The following is a 21,735-nucleotide window of genomic DNA, read 5'->3' on the forward strand; positions in this document are numbered from 1 at the left end:
ACTCCGAAATAGATCGAGCAACTGCCATTTTGATAAAATGTTTGTGTTTTAGTTTTATTGGTTTGTTAGGGTCATTGCTGTTGGGCTTAGTCGGATTCGCTTTCGCTTTCCGATTGAAAATCACCCACTTCAATGGAGAATGAATATTCCTGATCGCAGCCCAAATAGGAATCGCTCATATAGTACAACGTATAATCATGCTTGCCGGGACTGGGCGCCACAAAGTCAAGCTTGACTTTAGCCTTTTGCTGCAGCGTAAGTCGTTTGATGGAGAGCAGTGAATTGGTTTTGGGATCACCAATTACCACCCACCAGCCCTCCTCACGTTTTTGCGGGAAGAATGGAGCTATAACAGGGCCGGTGACTTCATCCTCGCGCTCTAGCTGCACTACCACATTCACTGTGGAACCGGAATTGATGCGATCCTTGTCGACCACCTCGTAGTTCAGTTCAATGTTGGGATAACGATTGCAGAAACGCGCCACATCGGCCATTTGCACATCGGACAGCTGTAGCAGGCGAATGCGATCCTCATCCTCGAGCTCCATTATATCGAAAACAGTTTCAATTTTCTGAAAAGTACAATTATTAGGCGAGCTCGTAATTGAGTACGTTATTATTACCTTATCCGTGCAGCGCTTTATGATATCTGCATTGAAGTGTGGCAACTGCCGCAAATAAGAATCCTTGCTCCACATGGCCTGCGTAACCATCTGTGCCAGTTCCATGGCAGCGACAGCAGGAGATAGCCAGCCATTAGAACTCAGCACATCCACACAGGCCTGTATCAGGCGTATAGCTTTGCTGAGTATCTGCTCAGTATCGCCCTGAAGTTCTGGTCCTAGCTGCAGACGTGACAGATGTGCCTGAAGCAACAAGTTAGTTTTAATGTGAGGATCATTGAATCTGAAAAACGAAAGTTAATTTAAACATTTACATTTGAATATTAGCTGACATATTTACTTGGGTGCTGTTTCATTGGGTCCAGTTAGTTTATTGGGCAAGCGCTGGGAGAGTGTGCGCAGAACCTGCTCCTCGTGATGCCTCACCACAACATCCTCATACTCTGCTGCTGATGAAATGATCTCCAACAGACCGCGCACTTTGGTTTTGCTGTTCAACGACAAACTGAAGAGCTCTGCAGGGAATATCGTTAGATTAGATTTGATTTTCAATGTAAAATACCAGCCCAGCCTGATACTTACCAATAGTCGTATAGTTGATATAGTAGTAGGCGGCAATCATGCCCAAATTCAAGGGCAGCGTGTCCATATCGTCCTCAACGCTAATGCACTTGGACTGCTCCAGATCGCTGAGCGTATTCTCTACCAGCTCCGACAGATGATCAGACAAATGTCGATGCGTTACGCCCTGCAGATTGTAATAGTTGGGATTCTGGGTTAATCTTCGATAGAGGAATGTCCACGTTAAATAATCCACTGCATCCTGTTTGTTCTCAATGGTTTTGGTGACCACCTCAGCATTGAAATGATCGTGCATGCGATGATCCAAATGACTTTCGATGGGCAGCGGCTCGTTAATAAATTTCTTGAAGAAATCCTTCTTGGAGCTCTGACACATTAGCACACACTTGGCATCTGCATCCTCATTAGGCCTATTGGCGCGTCCAATCATTTGGAGCACATCCGTAATGGGATAATCCTCATACGAATGATTCTTGCCATTGTAGAATTGTGTGTCCATGATGATAACCAGGTGCGACGAGATGCTCATGCCCCAGCTCAAGTCCCGGGAGACAACAGCTACCTGCACAGCGCCCGAATCGAAGAGCTGTTCGACTAGACGGTGATCAGAGGCAGACAAACCCTCGTGCAGATAGGCAACGCCTTGGGCGAGGGTCTCTTTAAGAGTCTTGTCCGACATGCGTTCGAGGAAGGGCTGTATGTCGTCCTCTTCGGCATGGAAGAAGCGATTCGGCTGCAAGTCCGAGGCAGCGTACGTCAGTATATCAATAGCTGTGAGACGCGCCTGCTTACGCGATGAAACAAACACAATTACGGGCTTGTGAGAGCTGTACTTGAGTATCGCATTATAGACGGGCTTGGACATGGTCGCTATGCGTGTGGCATTGTGGGTGACATTGAAACCCTGTATGTGCAGCTCCAGTGGTATGGGCCGTACGCTTGGATGAAAGTTGAATGTGGCATTTGGATTGCAGCCCAGCCACTGGGCCACGTCGCGTGCATCTGTCAGAGATGCGGATAGGGCTACAATGCGTATCTGCTTCTCGATTTGTGAGCTGATGTAACGCATGCGGGAGCAGACAATCTCCATAACAGGTCCCTCCTCACCGCCTACCAGCTGCAGTTCGTCGACGATAAACAGATTGATCTGTTGCACATTCTTGCGCTGCTTCCAGCGACGTGACAGCACATCCCATTTATCCGCTGTGGTTATTACCAGTTGTCCCTTGGCTATTAGCTTAAGATCCGTGCCCGTTTCACCAGTCAATTTGACCACCTTGATATCCAGGCCGCCAAACTTGGTATGCCAGTCGGCAAAGACTAGATCGGCAAGCGCCTCTTGGGATACAAGATAGACGCAACGCCCATCGCTGCTTTGGCTAAACAAACGCATTATGGCAAACTCGGCAATGGTCATTTTGCCAGAGCCCGTGGGCGCGCCCACAAATACATTCTCATCGCTGTTGTAGACCGCATTAAAGACCTGCGTCTGTATGGGATTGAATTGCGGGAAACGTTGCGAATAGAATGCCTCAAATTTGGGCTGACGCAAAGCGCTGATGGGTAGCGGTTGTAAGTCTAGCAGCTCCGTGGGTGGCATATTTTTTTCGGGTAGTATGAGATGCCTAAACGATACGGGCAGCTGCGTCTCGGCGCCTATCCAGCGATCAGAGACAATTCGTAGAAAGTATTGCGGAGGAAGAGGTTCAAAAACGGGCACAAAGAATTTTAACTGATGCTCATCCTGGGCATACTTCTGCTTAAGCAAAAAGAATTCATGATGCAGTATAAGCTCCGAGTCGACATCCTCAATCAAAATCCAGAAACCCTCCGACTGACCGTGCACCTTTTCATCCCATTGAAAATCGGGCGTAATTGTGAGCTCCACACGCAGCGTTGCTCGCGTAATGGGCTGAATATGCGTGGATAGCTCCAGTTTGGGGAACTGATGCACGAACTTGTGTATGGTCTTGCCCAGCTTGGGCACACGTATTAGTTCACCCAACTCATGTGGCTCCAGATCGTACAGACGCGACCAGGGAAAGTGTTTCTTTTCCAGCTTCTTCGCTATTTCATCGGGCATTTTCTTGAACTGCCGCAACGGTGTCATCGATTGCCACATGCGGCGATCAATCATCTTGCAAAGCGTCAGCGTTTTATCCGCCAGCTGCGCCCAGCCGCGGGTCAGGACAATCTCAAATATGGCACGCATCAGACGCGCAGCGGATTGTGTGATGAAAACCATGTCGGACATCAAAGCGAAGCCCTCCAGCTTCAGCTGCGAAATGTAGGCTTGCAGTAGCACATTCACCTTGGCGCTATGCTCCTCAATCGACTCCTTGATGGGTATGGGCACGCGCTCCATGAGCTTCTGCAGTTCCAGTTTCTCCTCCTCGCGCACAGAAATGTGACGAAACTCAGACGACAGCGAAAATACGCGAAACAGTTCAATTTCACTAAGAGTTTGCTTCAGCAGCTGATTGTATGTCAACATTGTCTCGTGAGTAAGATAATAGTGGGATGCAATGCGTCCAAGATCGGTGACCTGAAAGTGACCCGTCTTGCGTTCGTATTTTATCAGACCACTGCGCTCCAGGCAACAGGCTGCGGTATGCAGTAAATCTGCGCGATGCTGCTCCAGCAGCGGATCCGCTTTAATCGCATCATGCGAAACGCCATACAACGTGGGATTGCGTAGCATGCGTATGTACAGGTAAGTATAGCCTAGCCAGTTGACCGCATCCTGCAGATGCTGAACGGTGCCCAGAACAATTTCAGCATTCAGCATGTCCGGCAGCTTGGAAACAAACTGCGATTCAATGGGCAGCTGCTGATTTAGCAGCGATAGGTAAAACTGCAGCTCACTGTGGTTCGTAATGAGTATGCCCTCGCCCTTGGTATCGTACTGAGGACGTCCTGCGCGTCCCAACATTTGCAGCACATCCAAGGCGCTCAACTCGACCCAACGACCCTTCTCCGGATTGTAGACCTGTGTGCCCTTGATGATTACCGTGTGCGCTGGCAAATTAACACCCCAAGCCAAGGTGGCAGTCGAAACCAGCACCTGAATGTGTCGATCAGCAAATAGATCTTCCACCAGTGTACGATCCACGCGCGTCATGCCAGCGTGATGTATGGCAAAGCCGTAGGGCAACAGCTCCTTAAGCTCAGCGTTCTTCACTTGCTCTGCTTCGGTACGCAACACTTCCATGCTGGCAGAGCCCTCGCGCAGAAAGCTGCCCAACGTGTCCTGCTCTAAGCACATGTCACGAACTGCGCGCGCTGTTTTTCCGGTCTCCTTGCGAGAGTGCACAAATACCAGCACCTGATTACGACCAGCATGCTCCATTGTTTTCTCATACACAATCTCGTTCATCACCTGCATAGAAAAAAATATATTAAATAATTATCAGAAAAGGAGAAAAATAGATAATCTGTAGTCAGATGAAGACTTACCTGGAAACGTTTCAATGCCTTCTTCTCCGTGACACCAATGTACTGCTGTTCCAGTGCCACTGGCCGATAGCTATTGTCAAAGTAGAAGAGGCCCTTGTCGGGTTTGACACGTAGAAATGTGGCCACGTCCTGGTAGTTTGGCAGCGTGGCAGACAAGCCTACCAGACGTACATCCTCCTGTGTGGTCTCAATGTTGCGTATGGTACGTGCCACCAGCGCCTCCAGAACTGGTCCACGTTCGTCGTGCAGCAAATGAATCTCATCAATGATGACCAGGCGTACCAGACTGACAAATGTGCGTTCGCCACCCTTGCGTGTTATAATATCCCACTTCTCTGGCGTGCAGACAATCACCTGAGTCGCAGCAATTTGCTCTCGCGTCAACTGGTGATCGCCCGTCAGCTCAGAGACGGTAAGATTGTAGCAGGCCAGGCGACGACCGAAGTTTCCGACCATTTCCTGTACCAGAGACTTCATGGGTGCCACATAGATGATCTTGAAATCTTGAGCATTAATGGTGCCATCCTCGTTGATGTGCTTGCCAATCTCTCTCATCATTGTGAGCAGGGCTACATTTGTTTTACCAGCACCAGTGGGCGCACACAGCAGCATATTCTCATCGCTGTCCAAAGCGGCTTTGTAGAGACGGCTCTGAATGCGATTCAAAGTCTTGAAACCATCGAAAACAGGTTGCACATACTTGGGCAGCTTGTCAATAGGCTGCAGTTCCTCGTCTGCATCGAAGGGCACCTGCTTCAAAGCGGGTACATGCACCTCTTCGTAGCCCTTGCGCTGCTTGCGATAGCTGCCATCGGGCAGCTGGCATCGCTTGTTGGCCATAAAATGCGAACCCTGGGTAAAGGCCAGCTCATCCAGTTCCAGTAGTTGACGCACACCGGCCACTTGACCAGCAGCCGCCGCACCGCCATCATCGGCATCGCCCTTTCCACGCTTGCTGGCGCGTGCATCCGCCTCTTCTTGCTCATCTGCCTTGCCTGTGTCTAGTTGACGCAGTATCTTGGCCAGCGCTATATTGCCACGCATCTTTTCACGTATACGCTGCCGCTCGCTGTCCGTTTGTGCGGAGGCCAACATGGTACAATAGAGTATCATCTGGCGATTCAGCTTCAGCTGCTTAATAAAATCAAAGCAATCATAGCCCAACAGCAGCACCAACTGATTCTCGCAATCGCGCTCGTCGGCGGCATCTTTTAATATCTTGAGGACATCTGCTGCCTTGCTCTGCGAGACCATAGCATCCTTATAGTATTTGCTCAGACAGCGCTGCAGCCAGTAGGCATCAATGTCCAGTGGATGAAGCAAGCGATCCTTTTTCACATTGCTCGCAGCCTCTTCGCTCGCTAGCTGTGAATTATAATAATATAAGTATAATACGTGATTTGCATGGGTGTGATAATACTTACATTTTCGGCATGCAGCGTATGATCGATGCGCGCCTCCTCGCCCTCGTCCTGGGCATCATCATCGCGTATCTCGCCGTACATGTCATTGTCGCTTTCCTCTTCGGACTCTTCGAATTGCACATTGATGCCGTAGGCATCGTCAATTTGCTCCTCATTGTTGGTTGCTGCTGTAAGCGCATTCACTGCATCGCTGCCAAAGTCGGTGATCTTCTTGCCCAGATTGACGAGCAGGGCAAATCGTTCGTCTGTTACTTCGCCTAGCAAACTGTCGACGTCGCGTTTGCGCTCGCGATCTTTGAGCCGATCATTCTTGAGCACAGCTAGAATTTCATCCGCGGCGCCGCATAATATATCGCGCGGTTGATCACCCAGCGCCTCTTGTATGAAGCTAAGTAGCACCTCGTATGTTTGACGTGTCTCCTGCGTTTTGGGCCGATACACAATGCCTACCATTTCATCAATACCCTCCGAAAGCAGTGTAGCGCCTTTCATACGCTCAAAATCGTACTGTGCCTCGTCACGTTTTTGCCGCTTCACCTTGCGTTCTTCTGTTTTCTCCGGCTTTGTGCGTTGATAGCGGTCCCCCATACGGGTGCCATCCAATTTACCCACCAATGAGCACACCTCGCCGGTGGCTTCATCGCGTCGCGGACGCTCGATGAGACGTACATCAGCTTGCAGTACAAGATTCGAGTTCTGCCAAGATAAAAAAAATATATCAACATTTTTCGGAAAACGTTTACCCCATGTGGCAGCACTTTTTTTTTAACTCTTGTAAAACACTTACCGCCTTGTACTCATACTGCAATTGACGTGCTGCAGCATCCGCCATATTTGTTTACTTTTTTGTAAGCTTTTGTGTGCTGAATAATCTTATTTTTGCAATTTTTTACGCGGTACAAATATTCGGCATTTTCACTGTATATTGGCTGGCTACAAGATAGGGTTGCATTTGAGTCGATACTATTAGCATCGCTTGGCATCGATTTTTTAAATATCGATGTACACTTTAACAGTCTTGCAATTTGCAACACTAGTTCTTCTTAGCTCTGGTCACACTGTAGTTACTATAAAGTAAAAGTAAACAAAACAAACAGCGCTCCGTTGTAACTGCAGTGTATTGAGCAGCAAATCGATAATCAGTTGTATTGCGACCTCGTCGGCGAGTAGAGCGTAACCAGGCCAAACAAACGAAATATAAATACATATCAGAATGCTGCCGCTTCCAAGTACAGATCAGGATCTACGCTGCCCTGGATTCTGCGATTGCCGTTTCCCCAGCTGCATCGATGTAGCCAACCACAAGGGACATATACCCGACTTGGTAAAGTGCCGCTGTGGTGAGGACAGTGCTAATGGTCTGCAGTGGCAGTGGCACCAAGCGGAAGAGTCCGATGCACAAATCATAGGCAGAGACATCATATTCCATCCCACATACAGTCAGGGCACGGCCATTGTGCGTGGCGAGCAACCACTGCAGCAGGACAAAGTGCACTTCTGGGAGATGCGCGTCATTACAGCGCTGGCAGGTACAGATGTGGTAAGTTCTAGTGCACAGCAACTGCATCTTAAGGGATTAAAATAGTCAACGAGATAAGCAGCATTGTAAAGATAAGACAACAGGGACACACTTGTCACTGTCTGTCCGTTTTGTCATGAGGAAATCTGTACATTGCTAGCCAGAAACCGAATGACTTAGCTGATAAGCAAATCATGATCCCCTCTCGACCCGCGCGCTTACAAAAAGGTCATTGCAAACATAATAGTCCCAGTTATTTACAATTTCTTTCTCATCGCGTAATCTTTTCTAGATGTTTGGCATAGGCACTGACAGCGTTAATCTGGAACAATTCAAATTCCACTTTGTTTCTGCATTGGGTACCAATGCTCAATCTTGGGGCTATTCATACAATGGTAAAATTCAGCATTGTGGTGACCAGCTGCCCTACGGCCAAAAGTTTTCCCAGGGCTGCTTGGTGGGCATCTATTTGGACCGCACGCGTGGATACTTGGAGTTCTATTTGAATCGCCGCTCACTGGGTGTTGCCTACACAAATATACCAACAGATCCGCATGTCAAAATCTATCCGATGGTCTGCTCCACAGCTGCCAAGTCTGTCATACGGCTGATTAACTCCACATCACAGCCGGTTACACTGCAGCTGAGAGCATTTGAGGCGCTAGCCAAGCAGCCGCAAAAACTCGATGAACTGCGTCAAATGCCCGGCTTGAATAACATAATGCAATCGTATTGGTTTCTGGCTCCACCCGTGCGTTATTCCAGATGCTCAACGGACCTCGAGCTGGACCTCGGCGATGAGGCGGTGCTGCCAAGCTCCAAACTACGCCTGGGTAGAAAGCAAAAATATAGAGGTAAGTTATGCGACAAATTATACAGGATGTCTAAATATGAACTTATTAAAACATTTGCAATATTATTACTAAGCTTGTGTGAGGCACTTTAACATGGTTATACATTTATCGAGTACAAATTAATAAAAGCAATTGTTATGAAATAATCATATACACTTCTCTTGTATTATTCTCGATCAATTTGTAATCATGCTTCACTATCGTGTTAAAGGTTTAAGGTTTGCTCTATTTGCAACAAATATTTAAGAAGTAAATAAAGTGCCTTTATCTATTGTAATTCTGTTTGCTTTTGCTCGAGATAAAGATAGAGAAAGTATTAGATTTCATTTACTTAAACTAAACCTTAACTGTTTACATACATATATATGAGATAACCCAGGTCCGAATTTCATTAACATTTAATCTTAGTAAGGAGATAATGTTGTTATTTGTTTTGTATGTATCGGCTGGATAACTTAAACCTTTGGCTGTATTACTGAAATCATTCTAGAACTTACTTAATTTAAATTACAAATAATTAATCTATATTCTGTAGCTATGTCTATGTAACCCCTCAATACCCTAGCTTTATCTCCAGCTATATATAATTTATACTTCAGTTACGAGACCTTGTACTCTGTGCCAATTGACAATCAATTAAACACACATATTTCGTATTTCATTTTTCAGAAACCGATGATGTCAACATCGATGAGGATCTATATGCGAATGCGCACAAGATTCCGGTGCGGCGTAGCGAGAGCGGCGATGAGGAATATGCCTCATCCATACACGAATTCTGTGATGAATATTTTCACTATTTGTTGTAGGTGGCCATAGCTTAGCTCTAATAGATTTTTTTTTTGCATTTATTAAAATACAATGTACTCTAAATAGGCATAAAGCCTAAATATATATTTCTTTATGTAAGTTCCAGTGTATTCGACACTCTTGATTTGTTTTTCTTTTCTATAAAAGACAGTCTGATTGATTTAAGACAGACTGTAGATTTATTTAAAAAGTATTTTCTTTAAATATATATGAATATATCATTGTATTTTGTATGTGCGAAAAATTGTATAAAGTTTCATTATTGCGATGCAGCTTGGGATCTCGGGGTAGTGCTAAGAACGGGATTGGGTATTGCGTACTGAATTTGGGTGGCTAAAAGAACTTAAAGTAAACTAAATATTAGTTGCATTCGGCGCCGTTGGACGCATCCAAAGCGGATCGTTTGAAGATGACGCCCAGTGGCAGCTAGTCCATATCATCGTCATCATCATCCGATATGGTATATTTCTTTTGGGCGCGCTTGCGACGCGTTTGCTTCTTGGATGTGGTCGCTGCGCCACTGCTAGCCACCGAGGCAGCTGTTGAGGATTGTGTGGGCGTGGCTGGTGCACTGGCCAGTGATTTGTTGAGTTTCAGCTTCATTTTAACTGCCGCCGCAGAGGTGGTGGCTATTTCCTCATCATCCGAGTTATCATCGCCTTCATCGTCATCATTGTCCGAGTTGTCGGAACCACCGCCGCCGCCACCGCCATTGCCGTGGGCATCACTCGTGTTGTCGCCAGCGGCCACAGCAGCCGCATCCGCAGCGGCTGTTACCCTTTGCCTAGCGCTTACAAAAACTTTTTGCAACGCCATGGAATCTAGATAAATGAGAGATGCCTCCTCATTGTAGATTTGCGCATTCTGACAGAGCTGCATGAAGTCCTTTTCGAGCTCATTGAGATCAGCGTATTTGCAATCCTCGATGCGCTGCAGTATTTTCTTAATGTCCACCGGCCGCTTGATAATATCATAATAATCGGGCAACCGCTGGCGCGAGGGAAGCTTCATAAATGGCTCTGAGAGCGTGCGACCATCCTGAGTATGTTTGATTACAGCGCTCATGATCTTGTGCATTTGCTTCTTGGAGCGTTTGTCCAAATTCTGGCGGCGTCTGCGCTTCAATATGAGTGAATCATCATCCGACTCATCTTTGCGGTTTTTACGCTTGCGACGCTTACGCTTGGAGTCGTTATCCTCCTCCTCCTCTTCGTCAAATTCGGCGCCATCATCAATGGCCTTGAGCCACTCCTTTTCGGTCAGACTGTCCGTGTAGTCAACCTCCTTGCGCTGTCGTGATCCCCGACCTGAAAATTCAAGCGAAATAATTAGATTGTGGTTTTCAGATTAAATACAAAACAAAATTCACTTACCCAATATGGTATCTTCATCATATTGGTAGTGGAAACGCTCCACCTCGTCATCGTCCTTCGTTAGCCAGTCGGGCAGCTCGGACTCATCAATTAGACGGTCTCGGCCCGGATGAATATCCTCATCCTCTTTCTTGCGTTCAATATCCATTCTCTTGAAGATTTCAATTTCTTCCTCACTGCGGGCTATCATCATGTTAATCATCTCATCATCGGGCACTTCGTTCTCTTCCTCCTCCTCGTTGTCGTCCTGATGCAAAATAGTTTGCAGAAATTGCTGACGTTCGCTGCCCGTGGATTTCTGATCGAACATGCCCGCCTGGATGACTTTCTCGTCCATGTTCAGCTTGTATCGTGCCGCGGCCAAAATGCGTTCCTCCACCGAGTTGACCGTCATTAGACGCAATACACGCACCTCATTACGCTGACCGATACGATGAGCACGATCCTGTGCTTGCAGATCCTGATGCGGATTCCAATCAGAATCAAAGATGACCACGGTGTCGGCAGTCTGCAAATTCAAACCGAGTCCACCGGCGCGTGTGGAAAGCAAGAAGACAAAATAATCTGAGCCCTTGGCATTAAATTTGCGCAGCAGTTCGCCACGATCCTCGGCCTTGGTGGTGCCATCCAGGCGCAAATAACCAAACTGACGCCAACTAAGATAATCCTCAATAATGGTCATGCACTGGGTCATCTGACAGAAGAGCAGCACACGATGATTCGTCGCCTTTAGTTTGGGCAAAATGCGATCCAGCAGCTCAAATTTGCCGGACACACGATAAAGATCGGGTCCTGCATAAAAAAAATCATGTTAATTTAGAAAACCGAACTGCATATTATCAATTGTAAATTAATTACCAGATACTACGCCATGTCCTCCAGTATGATCGCAGTACTTCTCTTCGATGTGCTGGAACATAAATGGATGATTGCACAGCTTTCGCAGCTGAACGATGGTGTTCATGAGAGCCTTGGCGCCACCCTTGCCGTGCTTGCCCTTCTCGGAGCCATCGGTGAGTAGAACACCCTTGCTCTGCATGTGCTTGTAGAGAACGCGCTGCAGTGCGGACATGTCGCACTTGATAATGTACTCGACCTTGTCGGGTAGCTGATGTTCGACCTCCTTTTTGAGACGGCGCAACAGGAACGGACGCAGCACCTTGTGTAAGCGACGAATAATCAAAATGGTTTCCTCCTCATTCAATTCAACCTTCTCGCCGGTGGTTGCAAACGGCGCATTGAACCACTGCTCAAAGGTGGAGCAAGATTTGAAAATGGAAGGTAGCAAAAAGTTGAGCAGCGCCCAAAGTTCGGGCAGCTTATTCTGCAGCGGTGTGCCCGTGAGTAGCAGTCGATAAGGCGCTATGTAATGTGTATTGAGCACCTGCGTCAATTTGCAATGATGATTCTTCATGCGATGACCCTCGTCGATGATCATGTACTTCCATTGTATCTTGGCCAGCACCGCCTTGTCCTTGATCACATACTCGTAAGTGGTGAGCAGCACATTGAATTTGGTCGCACGCATTTGATTCTGGAGCAGACGACGACCCTGTGGACTGCCCTTATAGCTGACAACGCCAACGGAGGGCGCCCATTTCTCAAACTCCAGCACCCAATTGGGGAGTGTGGAAAGTGGTACAATGATTAAATACGGACCCATCACCTTCTTGCGATCCATTAGATAGGTGACCAGTGAAATGGTCTGAATGGTCTTGCCGAGACCCATCTCATCGGCCAAAATGCCATTCAAATTGTTGTTATACAGCGAGACGAGCCATTCGAGACCCTTCAACTGATACTCTTTCAGCTGGCCATTGACCAAAATAGCGGCCTGCTCTGTGACCTTCTCGTGCACGGTGTGCGCAATGCTGTAGTATGTTTGCTCCTCAGTACGATATTCATCGTCCTCGACCTTGACTTGGTTAATCAAATCGTTGGCTTCCGGATCACCTGGCTGCGCTGATTTGTCTGTTGCGTCTTCAGATCCCTCCGCGCTAGAATTACGCTCCAACTGTGGCTGTTCCTCAAGCTTTGCTTTCGCTTTCTTCTCTGGCGAACCGTCGTTATCATCATCGTCATCGTCTATCCAATCCCAGCCGGGATGCATGTTCAGCCAGCGATGTAAATGCTTAAGCATCGGTGCATCATCACCAGTTAGCTTCTTGCCGCTGCATTGCTCCACCACATGGACACGCATATCGGCGGCAATGCTGTTCTCATCAATGTTGACGTATTCGCCGGTCATAAGCAGCTCCTTTTTGTACTGCTGCAGACGTTTGCCCTCCTCCTCCTTCTTCTTCATCTGGTCGTCCTTGTGCTGCTTAACCATCTGTGTGAGATTGCTAATGTACTCGTCTGTCTGCGACAGCAGGAATGCCAAGCGCTTGTCCTTCTTCTGATCAATCAGCTTGCGGTAACCCTCCTCATCCTCGGCCATCAAGCGACGCATACGCTCTTTCTCGATGCGCTCCTGCTCCTTCTTCTGTTCACGTTCCGCATTCGCATGGTAGTTCATCACGGACTTGTTCATCCGCGCCAGCTGAGCCTGCACAGTGGGAATTAAGATTTAGTGTTTGGATAAACTTCTCCTGGACTATTTGTACCCACCTTGTTATTGCGATGATATTCACGCAGATCCTTGCCATGCTGCAGCACTGCAGACAAGAACTCGAGATGCTTCTGTCTGCGTTTCCGTTCCGCCTCGAGTTTCTGCTGTTTCTCGAGCTTCTCGGTGGCGCGAGCCTCGCGTAGCCCTTGACGTTTGGTACGCTTGTAGAACTTCATATTGATGGCAGTCTCCAGCGTTGTATCGCGGCGTGTGCATTGTACAATTTCCATGCGCAGCTGTCGTTGGAAATTTAGAACGCGCAGAGCACGCAACTCAATGGCCGCCTGAAGGCGCAGATCCTCAGACATTGTGGCCGGCAGCCTTTGTAGCTCCTGCATGCGAAGCGATATGCGTGCGGCAATGCGATTCTCGCGTTCCTGCAGCAACGTTATAGGATCGAGACCCACCGGCTTGGCCACGGTGGTCACGCGGTTTGGTTTGGCCATCGGCTGTTGCTGTCCGGGCGGTGCGCCTGGTCGTGGCGGACCTGGTGGCGCTACTTGATTACCAGGCAGACCTGGCGCCGCAGGACGCACGCCCTGCACCTGCATAGGTGTAGCTGGTATCAACGGCTGGCCCCCAGCCGCACCCATGGCCAGCGGCTTACCGCCATTGTGCTGCTGATGCTGCAACTGGTCTGGTGGGGGCTGCAGAGGCTGCTGTTGTTGTTGTTGCTGCTGCTGCATTTGTTGTTGTTGCTGTTGCTGTTGTTGCTGCTGCTGTTGCTGCTGCATCTGTTGTTGCTGCTGCGGCGGCGGAGGAGCGCCACCGATCAGCGGCGGCTGCGGCTGCAACGGTTGCCCTTGCATATGCGGAGGCGGTGCTTGCTGCATTTTCTGTCCAGGCACTGGTGGGCCGTATGGACTTGCTGGTGGCGTAGAACACTGGGGCGGGGTGCCTGTCGAGGGCGGCTGTTGGGGCTGCATAGGCTGCTGACCACCATGCGGCCCACCCGGCGGCGGTCCACCCGGCATACCTGGCGGTCCGATTGGCGGCGGAGGTTGTTGCTGTTGCTGCTGCTGTGCCGCCTGCAACGCCTGCTGCATCTGCATGGAAATGGGCTTGTTGCGTGCCAGCATGCGGTAGGCAGTGATCTGTGTGCGCAGCAGATTAACCTGATTGCCATTGAGATGCTGGTGCTTGGAGGTGGCGCGCATTGCCAGCAGTTGTGAGTAGCGTGGATCCTCCTGCAGTCCCTTCTCCTCCATCGAATCAATGGCCCGTTGTAGAGCATGCAGATTCTCTTGGCCAGAACGCTCAGGCGGACCGCCAGGTGGACCACCTGGCGGGCCCTGACCAGGCTGTGGCGGACCCTGCATAAATTAGATTTCAGATAAAAAGGGAGTCCAAACATTGGGGATAACGGCAATTTGTCAAGTAGATAACTGATGAATTAATCCAATGTATAACACTTCTGCTTCAGAGTTATCCTTTAAGGATCACTTATCCATTTGCACTTACACTTTCTTTTACTTATATAAATTTTTTGATAGCTTCATATTAAGTCAACCTGATGCACTTAAAATATTATTATGTTAATTTATAGAAAATCATGATTTTTATTTAGATCATAGCGAATTAATGACATGATTTTTAGAGGTTTCTTACAAGCATTTGTATTTTTAATTCTATCCCCGCATATTTGTTCTATTATTCTAAAAAGAATAACATCTTTTTCTCAGTGTTAAATATTTTGCAAGAGTATTCAACAGTCGGTTCCCCAAAGATAACATGGCTGGTTTTAATTTAGAAAATAATTAAAGAAAAAGCTTTTTGCATCTCACGAAACTTGAAAAAATCTCAGTCACGATGAGTGAAAAATCCAGTTCGACAGCTCAGTGCGAATTCATTTGTCGAAGGCAGGTGACAACGCTACCAGAATCTTTAGACTGGAATAAAACAATGACAAGCACAATGGAAATTGAGGAGCTTTACAAGTTCATCTACCCGCTAGCTGTAAAGGCAGGTGAAATACTACTCGAAGGCTATCAAAATTCTGGAAAATCGGTGGCATTGAAGCGCAACGAATTTCACAACGTAGTCACCGAATACGACAATGAGATTGAGGAGTTTCTCATGACCAGCATACTGGCAAGCTATCCAGAGCATAAATTTATTGGCGAAGAGGATACGCACAAGAACAACAACATAACCAAGGAGCTGACAGATGCGCCCACCTGGATCATAGATCCCATCGATGGCACCTCCAATTTCATCAAACAGATACCCCACGTATCGGTTTCGATAGGACTCTCCATCAATAAGCAAATCGTGCTGGGCGTTGTGAATAATCCAGCCCAGGGCAAGCTCTACACAGCCAAGTTGGGACAAGGCGCCTTCTGCAATGGACAACCCATTCATGTCAGCAATTGTGAACGTCTGAATGATGCCAATGTGGCCTATGAGGTGTGTCTGCTGCACGAGCCAACGATTAGAAAGAAGCACATCAAACGCATATACTATGTGGGCTCTCAGGCGAGACGGTGCGTACAATCTAAGAATTCATATGGAAATCAATCTCTACTTAGTATATTTCTTTTCTTAGCTTGCTTGGCTATTCCGCTGTGGTGGACTCGCTTTGCATGGTTGCCGCTGGCAACTTGGATGCCTTTCACATTGAGGACATGTACCCCTGGGACTGTGCCGCTGGCTATCTGCTTATACGTGAGGCTGGTGGCGTTGTTACGCATCCTTATGGTGGCGCCTTTGACATTATGAAGCCCGACTTGATATGCGCCGGAACAGAGGCGTTACGAAAGCAAATTGAAACTCTTATACGCAAGGCGGATCAAGCTAAGTCTGTGGGAGGCGAAGAGGATTCTTGATTTATATACATTTTATATTCTGGCTAAACTGTTTTTTTTTTTTGGTGTGGACAATAAACAAGTTTCGTATATACGAGAAAAGAATGTATGTTTATAAAATTAGCTACAGTTAAGATCCACATTGTGCTTTTTCCTCCGCTCTTTAAAAATATGAAATTGAATTTAGTGATGCCACCTCGCAACGCATACGCATGGAGTTGCCATATTATTAATATTTTAAGGAGTGGCAGCACCTAACGCAATTTAACTTCCAGCTAAATCAATCATTTTACTTTCATTTCAAATATTTAAAATATTTTGTTAAAATAAAATATTTTATAATTTTTAATTTACTGACCTTCCCTTTCTATTTTACAATTATTAAATATATATTTTTTGCAATCATTTTGTGAAATTATTTTATAAATTCTTATCAAGTGACACAAATTTACATTGTGCGTATCTTATCAATGTTACAACAGCTTTATAGCTTTAAGGAGATGTAGACATGTTAATTAAGTCCAAGATTAGCCTTATCATTTATTCTTGACTATCATCCCAAATTGAATCAGACTTAATCATAAAGCAACAATACCCCTTTCGCACGACTCTACTCTTCAAAGTACAAAGTTTACTTTATGCCAGAGCTTTGGCAAAACTTTTCAAAGCTGTATGGCCGCAACTCAAATTAGATATTAAAATTCATTGGTTAGCGTCAGTTTGTCGAGTCCAAAACAAAAAACATGAGCAACAACACAATTAGTGAGGCGAAACTGAAGGAGTATTACGATGTGGCACTGGATTTGGTGCAGAAATGCGGTCCTATGCTGATGGAGGGTTATAGGAAGCCCAAAGCGGACTTTACGGTTAAGGCAGACTTTTATGACTTGGTAACCGTTTATGACAAACAGATCGAGGACGCCCTCACGGAGGGTCTGCAGGCAGCCTTTCCCGAATCGCTGATCATTGGCGAGGAGGAATCGGCAGCTTCAGAACGGCAAGCCGTATTAACAGATGCGCCCACCTGGATCATTGATCCCATTGATGGTACCACAAATTTTGTACATCGCATACCACATTGCTGCATTTCGGTCGGTTTGACCATCAACAAAGAACTGGTCGTTGGCATTATATATAATCCGCCGGCAAATGAGTTGTTCTCGGCACGGAAGGGTCACGGCGCCTACTTGAATGGCCAGCGCATACACACCTCCAAAGTAACTACGGTAAGTTCTGGCTGGTTATCATTATATAATTGCCGACAAAAAACAAGAATCATGATGATAAAGATTCGTTAAATGTTTGCTTGCACCCGCGAATCATAAACAAAAGTTTTCGAGTCTCTCAGTTGTTGTTTTTTTTCTGTTGCTCTCTCATTTTCGAAGCTTTTTTCAGATCAAACAAGCTGTGGTCGCCTACGAAATCTCGCTGATACATGCCGCCGCCGTGAGAGACAAGAATGTAAAACGTCTTTACAAGTTGGGCTCAAATGCCACCGCGTGAGTTCAACATTGAGCTTTAATTGTGTGAGTGAGTAGAAAAAGCACTTAAAGCGTTCGCTTTTTTTTTTGCTTTGCAGTACTCGCAGCTTTGGCAGCGGAGCTCTGGCCTTGTGCTATGTGGCGACTGGACAGTGCGATACCTATCATATTGAAGACCTGAAGCCGTGGGATATTGCAGCCGGAGCCGTAATACTAAAGGAGGCGGGCGGCTTTATTTATCATACCAAAGGCGGTAAATTTAATGTCATGAAACCGGATCTTGTCTGTGCCGGCACAGATGAACTGGCCAAGAATGTGATGAGTCTCATTGAAGAAGCCGATCAAATTACGGAATATACATTTAAGTAAAATTTATGTAATAAAATAAACCAAAAGCTTGTATTTGAAGGTCTCAATAATAGATGTATATGGACTCTGCTCAAGTTAACAAACATTTCAAGTTTTACTTGAAAAATAATTATTGTTTAGCAAAGAAAGCTAATGCTTAATGCATAAAGAATATAATAAAAAATATCTAAGATAAAGAAGCTTAAAAAACATCTCGCGTTCTAGATATAGACACTAAAAATTGCATCATATGAGGATGACTTTTCAGTTGTCAATTGAAACCGGTTTTTTTTCTCGCAATTTGTTGACTACGCTATGCAATAGACACATGTCTGTTAAAGATAAGGAAACTTCTATTTGTAGTCGTCAAACTAAACGAGATAAAGCTGGAGCAAGCAGCAAGCAACTGATTTCAATTTTCAGTTCATCTTCAGTTCAGTGCAGCAATCAAAGCTCAATGTAAACAAATGCGAGAGATTGTTGAAATTGTCGGTGCTTCGCTCACCGATCAGTCGGCAGCTGGAACCAAGACGCTAACAACGACCGCGCGGATTGCACACAGTTGTCGTACAATTGTCATTTGCATACAGCTAAAAGATGTTAACGGAAATTGAGGAGTTGTATAACTTTATCTACCCGCTGGCCATAAGGGCGGGCGAAATATTGCTCGAGGGCTACGAGCGAACAGAGAAGAATGTGGATATTAAGGGTGCATTTTATGATGTGGTCACCGACTATGACAACAAAATCGAGGAGTATCTTATGGGCGAAATATTGGCCAAATACCCGCAGCATAAGTTTATTGGCGAGGAGGAGACGGCCAAGAACAATAATGTGTCCAAGGAGCTGACAGATGTGCCCACCTGGATCATAGATCCCATCGATGGCACCTCCAATTTCATTAAACAGATACCCCACGTATCGGTTTCGATAGGACTCTCCATCAACAAGCAAATTGTGCTGGGCGTTATGAATAATCCAGCCCAGGGCAAGCTCTACACAGCCAAGTTGGGACAAGGAGCCTTCTGCAATGGTAAACCCATTCATGTGAGTAATTGTGAGCGGCTAAGGGATGCCAATGTTGCCTATGAGGTGTCTTTACTGCACGTTCACAAGGTTGCCAACAAGCATATCAAACGCATCTACCATGTGGGATTGCATGCTAGGCGGTAAGTTAGCTAATAATGCCATCTTGAAATGCTTTAATCTAGTTGTTATTCTATGACCAGCATGCTAGCCTACTCCTGTGTAGTGGATGAGCTGTGCATGGTGGCCGCTGGCAATTTGGATGCATTTTATATTGAGGACATGTACCCTTGGGATTGTGCCGCTGGCTCATTACTGGTGCGTGAGGCAGGAGGAGTCCTCACACATCCTTTTGGCGGACCTTTCGACATAATGAAACCGGATTTAATTTGCGCTGGGACCGAAGAGTTGCGAAAAGAAATTGAAAACCTGCTCCGCAAGGCGGACCAAGAACGTTCAGTGGGGGGCGGGGAAGTTTAGAATTTTATAAAAAAAAAAACGTAATCAACAAATATATAAGGAAAAAACAACTAGAAACAAATAAAGCTCGGCAATTAAAATAATTTAAGAGTATGCATACAAAAAGCTCAATTTGGGCTTTAATTGTTATCTCTTTGCTGGGCAGAGCTTTGAATAAAAAGCTCTGCAAACTTTGTAATCAAAATAGTAGATAAATTAACATTTCGCTTAGTTGTTGAACAGACCGCAAGCCTTTCTGTAAGTTTCACTTTACGATCAGCCAAATATTTAAAAATTAATACCTATTTATCTATATTAGCTTTTAAAAATTCTGTAGATATGACCAATATTAGCGACGCAAAGATCAAGGAGTACTACGATGTTGCTCTGGACTTAGTTATCAAATGTGGTCCCATATTTAGGGAGGGCTACAATAAAGCCAATAAAGAGGTTATGGTGAAAGCAGCCTTTTTTGACTTTGTCACCGTCTACGACCGTCAAATTGAAGAAAAGTTAACCGAGGGTCTACTGAAAGCATTCCCTGAATCACTTTTCATAGGTGAGGAAGCATTGGCTGGTACGAAGCAGCTGCCGGAGCTGACTGATGCACCTACATGGATCATTGATCCCATCGATGGCACCACAAATTACATACACAGGCTTCCGCATTGTGGTATTTCGGTTGCTTTGGTCATTGATAAGCAGCTGGTGGTGGGCATTATCTACAACCCAGCGGCAAATGAATTATACTCGACGTGGAGAGGACATGGCGCCTTTCTAAATGGCGAACCCATTAAAGTATCCAGTGCGGTTACGGTTGTTATACCATATGGACACATAAAAACAGGGGTTAATTAACGAATTCTGATATTGCAGATGTCCAGCGCGGTGGTAGGACACGAAATAACGCTGATTAATGTGGCTCCATTGCGTGATAGGTGCCTTAAACGTGCTTATAAACTAGGCTCTGTAGCTGCTGGGTAAGCCTTGATAAAATGAGCAATGATTCACAAACTAAATCGTACAAATGCATGGACAGCACGCGATGCTTAGCAAGTGCTGCCTTATCCCTGGCATATGTAGCAAAGGGCACACTGGATGCGTATCACGTGGACTATCTAAAGCCCTGGGATGTAGCTGCTGGAGTGCTGCTAGTGCGCGAAGCCGGCGGGGTTGTACATAATACAAATGGCAGCGTGTTTAATTTGATGAAGCCAAACCTTGTGGCCGCCGGCACAGAGCCCCTTGCTCAAGAGATCATACAACTAATCGAGCAATCAGCTCAGATTAAGGACTACACATTCACTTAGTTTATAAGCCAATAACTGCACTTACATTGGGCGGCATGCCGTGCGTTTGATAGCCAATTGGCGACATATTCGGTCCAGCTGGTGGCATTTGCATTCCCATATGCGGCGCTGTAAATAAGATAATCAGATATTAAATGTGCTTATAAAAAACTAGCGAATTATGCGCATACTCATGCCCTGATGATGCGGCGGCATATGATGGCCCGGTGGACCCTGTCCGGGCGGTCCATGTTGCATGGGATGACCATATGGTCCAGCTGGATGACCCGGCGGGGGTGGGCCTTGCATGTGCGGTGCACCAGGCGGTGGTCCCTGCGGCGGTCCTTGGGGTGGCTGGTGCGGATAGGGACTATGTGGCGAGGGCGCAGGGCTTTGAGAGGGTGGCGCCATAGGGCTGGGTGCCTGCGGTGGCGGCATCGGACTATTCGCCGGCGAGGGCGAGGCCATTTCGCTGCGTTTTATATTAGTTCGTTTTGCACTGGACAGCCCCTATAAATGTTAGCTAAAAAGTTGTGCAAACATATAAATACAGTATTTTTGCTTAGATTTCAGCATTTCATTGCTCTAAGTTTTGCGCAAAGTCCATTTAAATGTATATAAACTGTATATGTAATCGTTATTTGGCTTTGTTGCTCTCCTCCTCACCGCACACACACTTTATTTGCACATGCCTTAAAACTCATGTAAAAAGCAATCGCAGCGCTTGTTTTACACGACACACATATCAGTGATATTATCAGGCACTATATTGCACAATATTTAGACCGAAATTTTACCTATTTGCACAATTTGAATGCGTTTTAGGTCCCCCGATTTTCACACTTTTTATTGGGCGATAGACGCGACAATGGCGGACGTCTCTGTATAACAAATTAAAAACTGTGGCAACCCTATGCACCGGCAAAAATTGGCTACGTTCAGCTTAAAATAACTCATTGCAAAAATATTGCTATAAAGAAGCACAGTTTGTTATAGACCGCGTAATTCTATTAATTTTAATAACAATGTTGCATAATTTTCATAATCTTATTATATTGAATAAAAATATTTTTGGC

The 21,735-nt window shown here is 46.2% G+C and overlaps 7 protein-coding genes across 9 annotated transcripts; 5 read left to right on the forward strand and 2 right to left on the reverse strand.

Annotated features, from left to right (window-relative positions):
• Window positions 1-27: 27 nt before the first annotated feature.
• On the reverse strand, window positions 28-7,032 carry l(3)72Ab (U5 small nuclear ribonucleoprotein l(3)72Ab). The gene is made up of 7 exons (XM_064689456.1): window positions 6,873-7,032; window positions 6,086-6,781; window positions 4,662-6,026; window positions 1,206-4,584; window positions 964-1,138; window positions 624-906; window positions 28-572 (listed from the first exon to the last, which is right to left on the reverse strand). The coding sequence occupies exons 1-7, from the start codon at window positions 6,915-6,917 to the stop codon at window positions 87-89; spliced, it is 6,429 nt and encodes a 2,142-aa protein (XP_064545526.1). The 5' UTR covers window positions 6,918-7,032; the 3' UTR covers window positions 28-86.
• Window positions 7,033-7,145: 113 nt separating this feature from the next.
• Window positions 7,146-9,378, forward strand: LOC135433413 (SPRY domain-containing SOCS box protein 3). The gene is made up of 3 exons (XM_064689478.1): window positions 7,146-7,625; window positions 7,897-8,458; window positions 9,128-9,378. The coding sequence occupies exons 1-3, from the start codon at window positions 7,299-7,301 to the stop codon at window positions 9,265-9,267; spliced, it is 1,029 nt and encodes a 342-aa protein (XP_064545548.1). The 5' UTR covers window positions 7,146-7,298; the 3' UTR covers window positions 9,268-9,378.
• Window positions 9,379-9,424: 46 nt separating this feature from the next.
• brm (ATP-dependent helicase brm) lies at window positions 9,425-21,611 on the reverse strand. 2 transcript variants are annotated; one of them, XM_064689457.1, is made up of 7 exons: window positions 21,457-21,611; window positions 20,851-21,182; window positions 20,706-20,788; window positions 13,252-14,565; window positions 11,500-13,189; window positions 10,642-11,433; window positions 9,425-10,575 (listed from the first exon to the last, which is right to left on the reverse strand). In XM_064689457.1, the coding sequence occupies exons 2-7, from the start codon at window positions 21,125-21,127 to the stop codon at window positions 9,695-9,697; spliced, it is 5,037 nt and encodes a 1,678-aa protein (XP_064545527.1). In that variant the 5' UTR covers window positions 21,128-21,182; window positions 21,457-21,611; the 3' UTR covers window positions 9,425-9,694. The 2 variants fall into 2 exon arrangements, with proteins under 2 accessions (XP_064545527.1, XP_064545529.1); XM_064689459.1 differs by having other exon boundaries at window positions 20,851-21,537.
• LOC135433415 (inositol monophosphatase 1) lies at window positions 15,085-16,138 on the forward strand. Its single transcript, XM_064689481.1, has 2 exons — window positions 15,085-15,735; window positions 15,798-16,138. Exons 1-2 carry the CDS (start codon window positions 15,155-15,157, stop codon window positions 16,075-16,077), a joined length of 861 nt encoding a protein of 286 aa, XP_064545551.1. The 5' UTR covers window positions 15,085-15,154; the 3' UTR covers window positions 16,078-16,138.
• Window positions 16,744-18,095, forward strand: LOC135433416 (uncharacterized). The gene is made up of 3 exons (XM_064689482.1): window positions 16,744-17,282; window positions 17,452-17,555; window positions 17,636-18,095. The coding sequence occupies exons 1-3, from the start codon at window positions 16,800-16,802 to the stop codon at window positions 17,904-17,906; spliced, it is 858 nt and encodes a 285-aa protein (XP_064545552.1). The 5' UTR covers window positions 16,744-16,799; the 3' UTR covers window positions 17,907-18,095.
• LOC135433418 (inositol monophosphatase 1) lies at window positions 18,388-19,474 on the forward strand. The gene is made up of 2 exons (XM_064689486.1): window positions 18,388-19,054; window positions 19,115-19,474. Exons 1-2 carry the CDS (start codon window positions 18,483-18,485, stop codon window positions 19,389-19,391), a joined length of 849 nt encoding a protein of 282 aa, XP_064545556.1. The 5' UTR covers window positions 18,388-18,482; the 3' UTR covers window positions 19,392-19,474.
• LOC135433417 (inositol monophosphatase ttx-7-like) lies at window positions 19,607-20,835 on the forward strand. Of its 2 annotated transcripts, XM_064689483.1 has the most exons (4): window positions 19,607-19,628; window positions 19,690-20,186; window positions 20,247-20,350; window positions 20,410-20,816. In XM_064689483.1, exons 2-4 carry the CDS (start codon window positions 19,710-19,712, stop codon window positions 20,678-20,680), a joined length of 852 nt encoding a protein of 283 aa, XP_064545553.1. In that variant the 5' UTR covers window positions 19,607-19,628; window positions 19,690-19,709; the 3' UTR covers window positions 20,681-20,816. The 2 variants fall into 2 exon arrangements, with proteins under 2 accessions (XP_064545553.1, XP_064545554.1); XM_064689484.1 differs by lacking the exon at window positions 19,607-19,628 and having other exon boundaries at window positions 19,694-20,186; window positions 20,410-20,835.
• Window positions 21,612-21,735: the final 124 nt, after the last annotated feature.

Source organism: Drosophila montana, unplaced genomic scaffold (genome assembly GCF_035044405.1).
Source record: "Drosophila montana isolate Dmon_TW-CO22-7 unplaced genomic scaffold, ASM3504440v1 contig_3218_1, whole genome shotgun sequence".
NCBI lineage: Eukaryota > Metazoa > Arthropoda > Insecta > Diptera > Drosophilidae > Drosophila > Drosophila montana.

Bases quoted from the DNA above. Each gene is read 5' to 3' on its own strand.
- LOC135433413 (XM_064689478.1), top strand. From the start codon at position 7,299: ATGCTGCCGCTTCCAAGTACAGATCAGGATCTACGCTGCCCTGGATTC. The intron at 7,626-7,896 runs GTAAGTTCTAGT...AATCTTTTCTAG, and splicing joins CGCTGGCAGGTACAGATGTG to ATGTTTGGCATAGGCACTGA. The intron at 8,459-9,127 runs GTAAGTTATGCG...TTCATTTTTCAG, and splicing joins TAGAAAGCAAAAATATAGAG to AAACCGATGATGTCAACATC.
- LOC135433415 (XM_064689481.1), top strand. From the start codon at position 15,155: ATGACAAGCACAATGGAAATTGAGGAGCTTTACAAGTTCATCTACCCG. The intron at 15,736-15,797 runs GTGCGTACAATC...TTCTTTTCTTAG, and splicing joins GTGGGCTCTCAGGCGAGACG to CTTGCTTGGCTATTCCGCTG.
- LOC135433416 (XM_064689482.1), top strand. From the start codon at position 16,800: ATGAGCAACAACACAATTAGTGAGGCGAAACTGAAGGAGTATTACGAT. The intron at 17,283-17,451 runs GTAAGTTCTGGC...AGCTTTTTTCAG, and splicing joins ACACCTCCAAAGTAACTACG to ATCAAACAAGCTGTGGTCGC. The intron at 17,556-17,635 runs GTGAGTTCAACA...TTTGCTTTGCAG, and splicing joins TTGGGCTCAAATGCCACCGC to TACTCGCAGCTTTGGCAGCG.
- LOC135433418 (XM_064689486.1), top strand. From the start codon at position 18,483: ATGTTAACGGAAATTGAGGAGTTGTATAACTTTATCTACCCGCTGGCC. The intron at 19,055-19,114 runs GTAAGTTAGCTA...TTCTATGACCAG, and splicing joins GTGGGATTGCATGCTAGGCG to CATGCTAGCCTACTCCTGTG.
- LOC135433417 (XM_064689483.1), top strand. From the start codon at position 19,710: ATGACCAATATTAGCGACGCAAAGATCAAGGAGTACTACGATGTTGCT. The intron at 20,187-20,246 runs GTTGTTATACCA...CTGATATTGCAG, and splicing joins AAGTATCCAGTGCGGTTACG to ATGTCCAGCGCGGTGGTAGG. The intron at 20,351-20,409 runs GTAAGCCTTGAT...ATGCATGGACAG, and splicing joins CTAGGCTCTGTAGCTGCTGG to CACGCGATGCTTAGCAAGTG.
- brm (XM_064689457.1), bottom strand. From the start codon at position 21,127: ATGGCCTCGCCCTCGCCGGCGAATAGTCCGATGCCGCCACCGCAGGCA. The intron at 20,789-20,850 runs GTATGCGCATAA...TCTTATTTACAG, and splicing joins GCCGCATCATCAGGGCATGA to CGCCGCATATGGGAATGCAA. The intron at 13,190-13,251 runs GTGGGTACAAAT...CCCACTGTGCAG, and splicing joins AATATCATCGCAATAACAAG to GCTCAGCTGGCGCGGATGAA.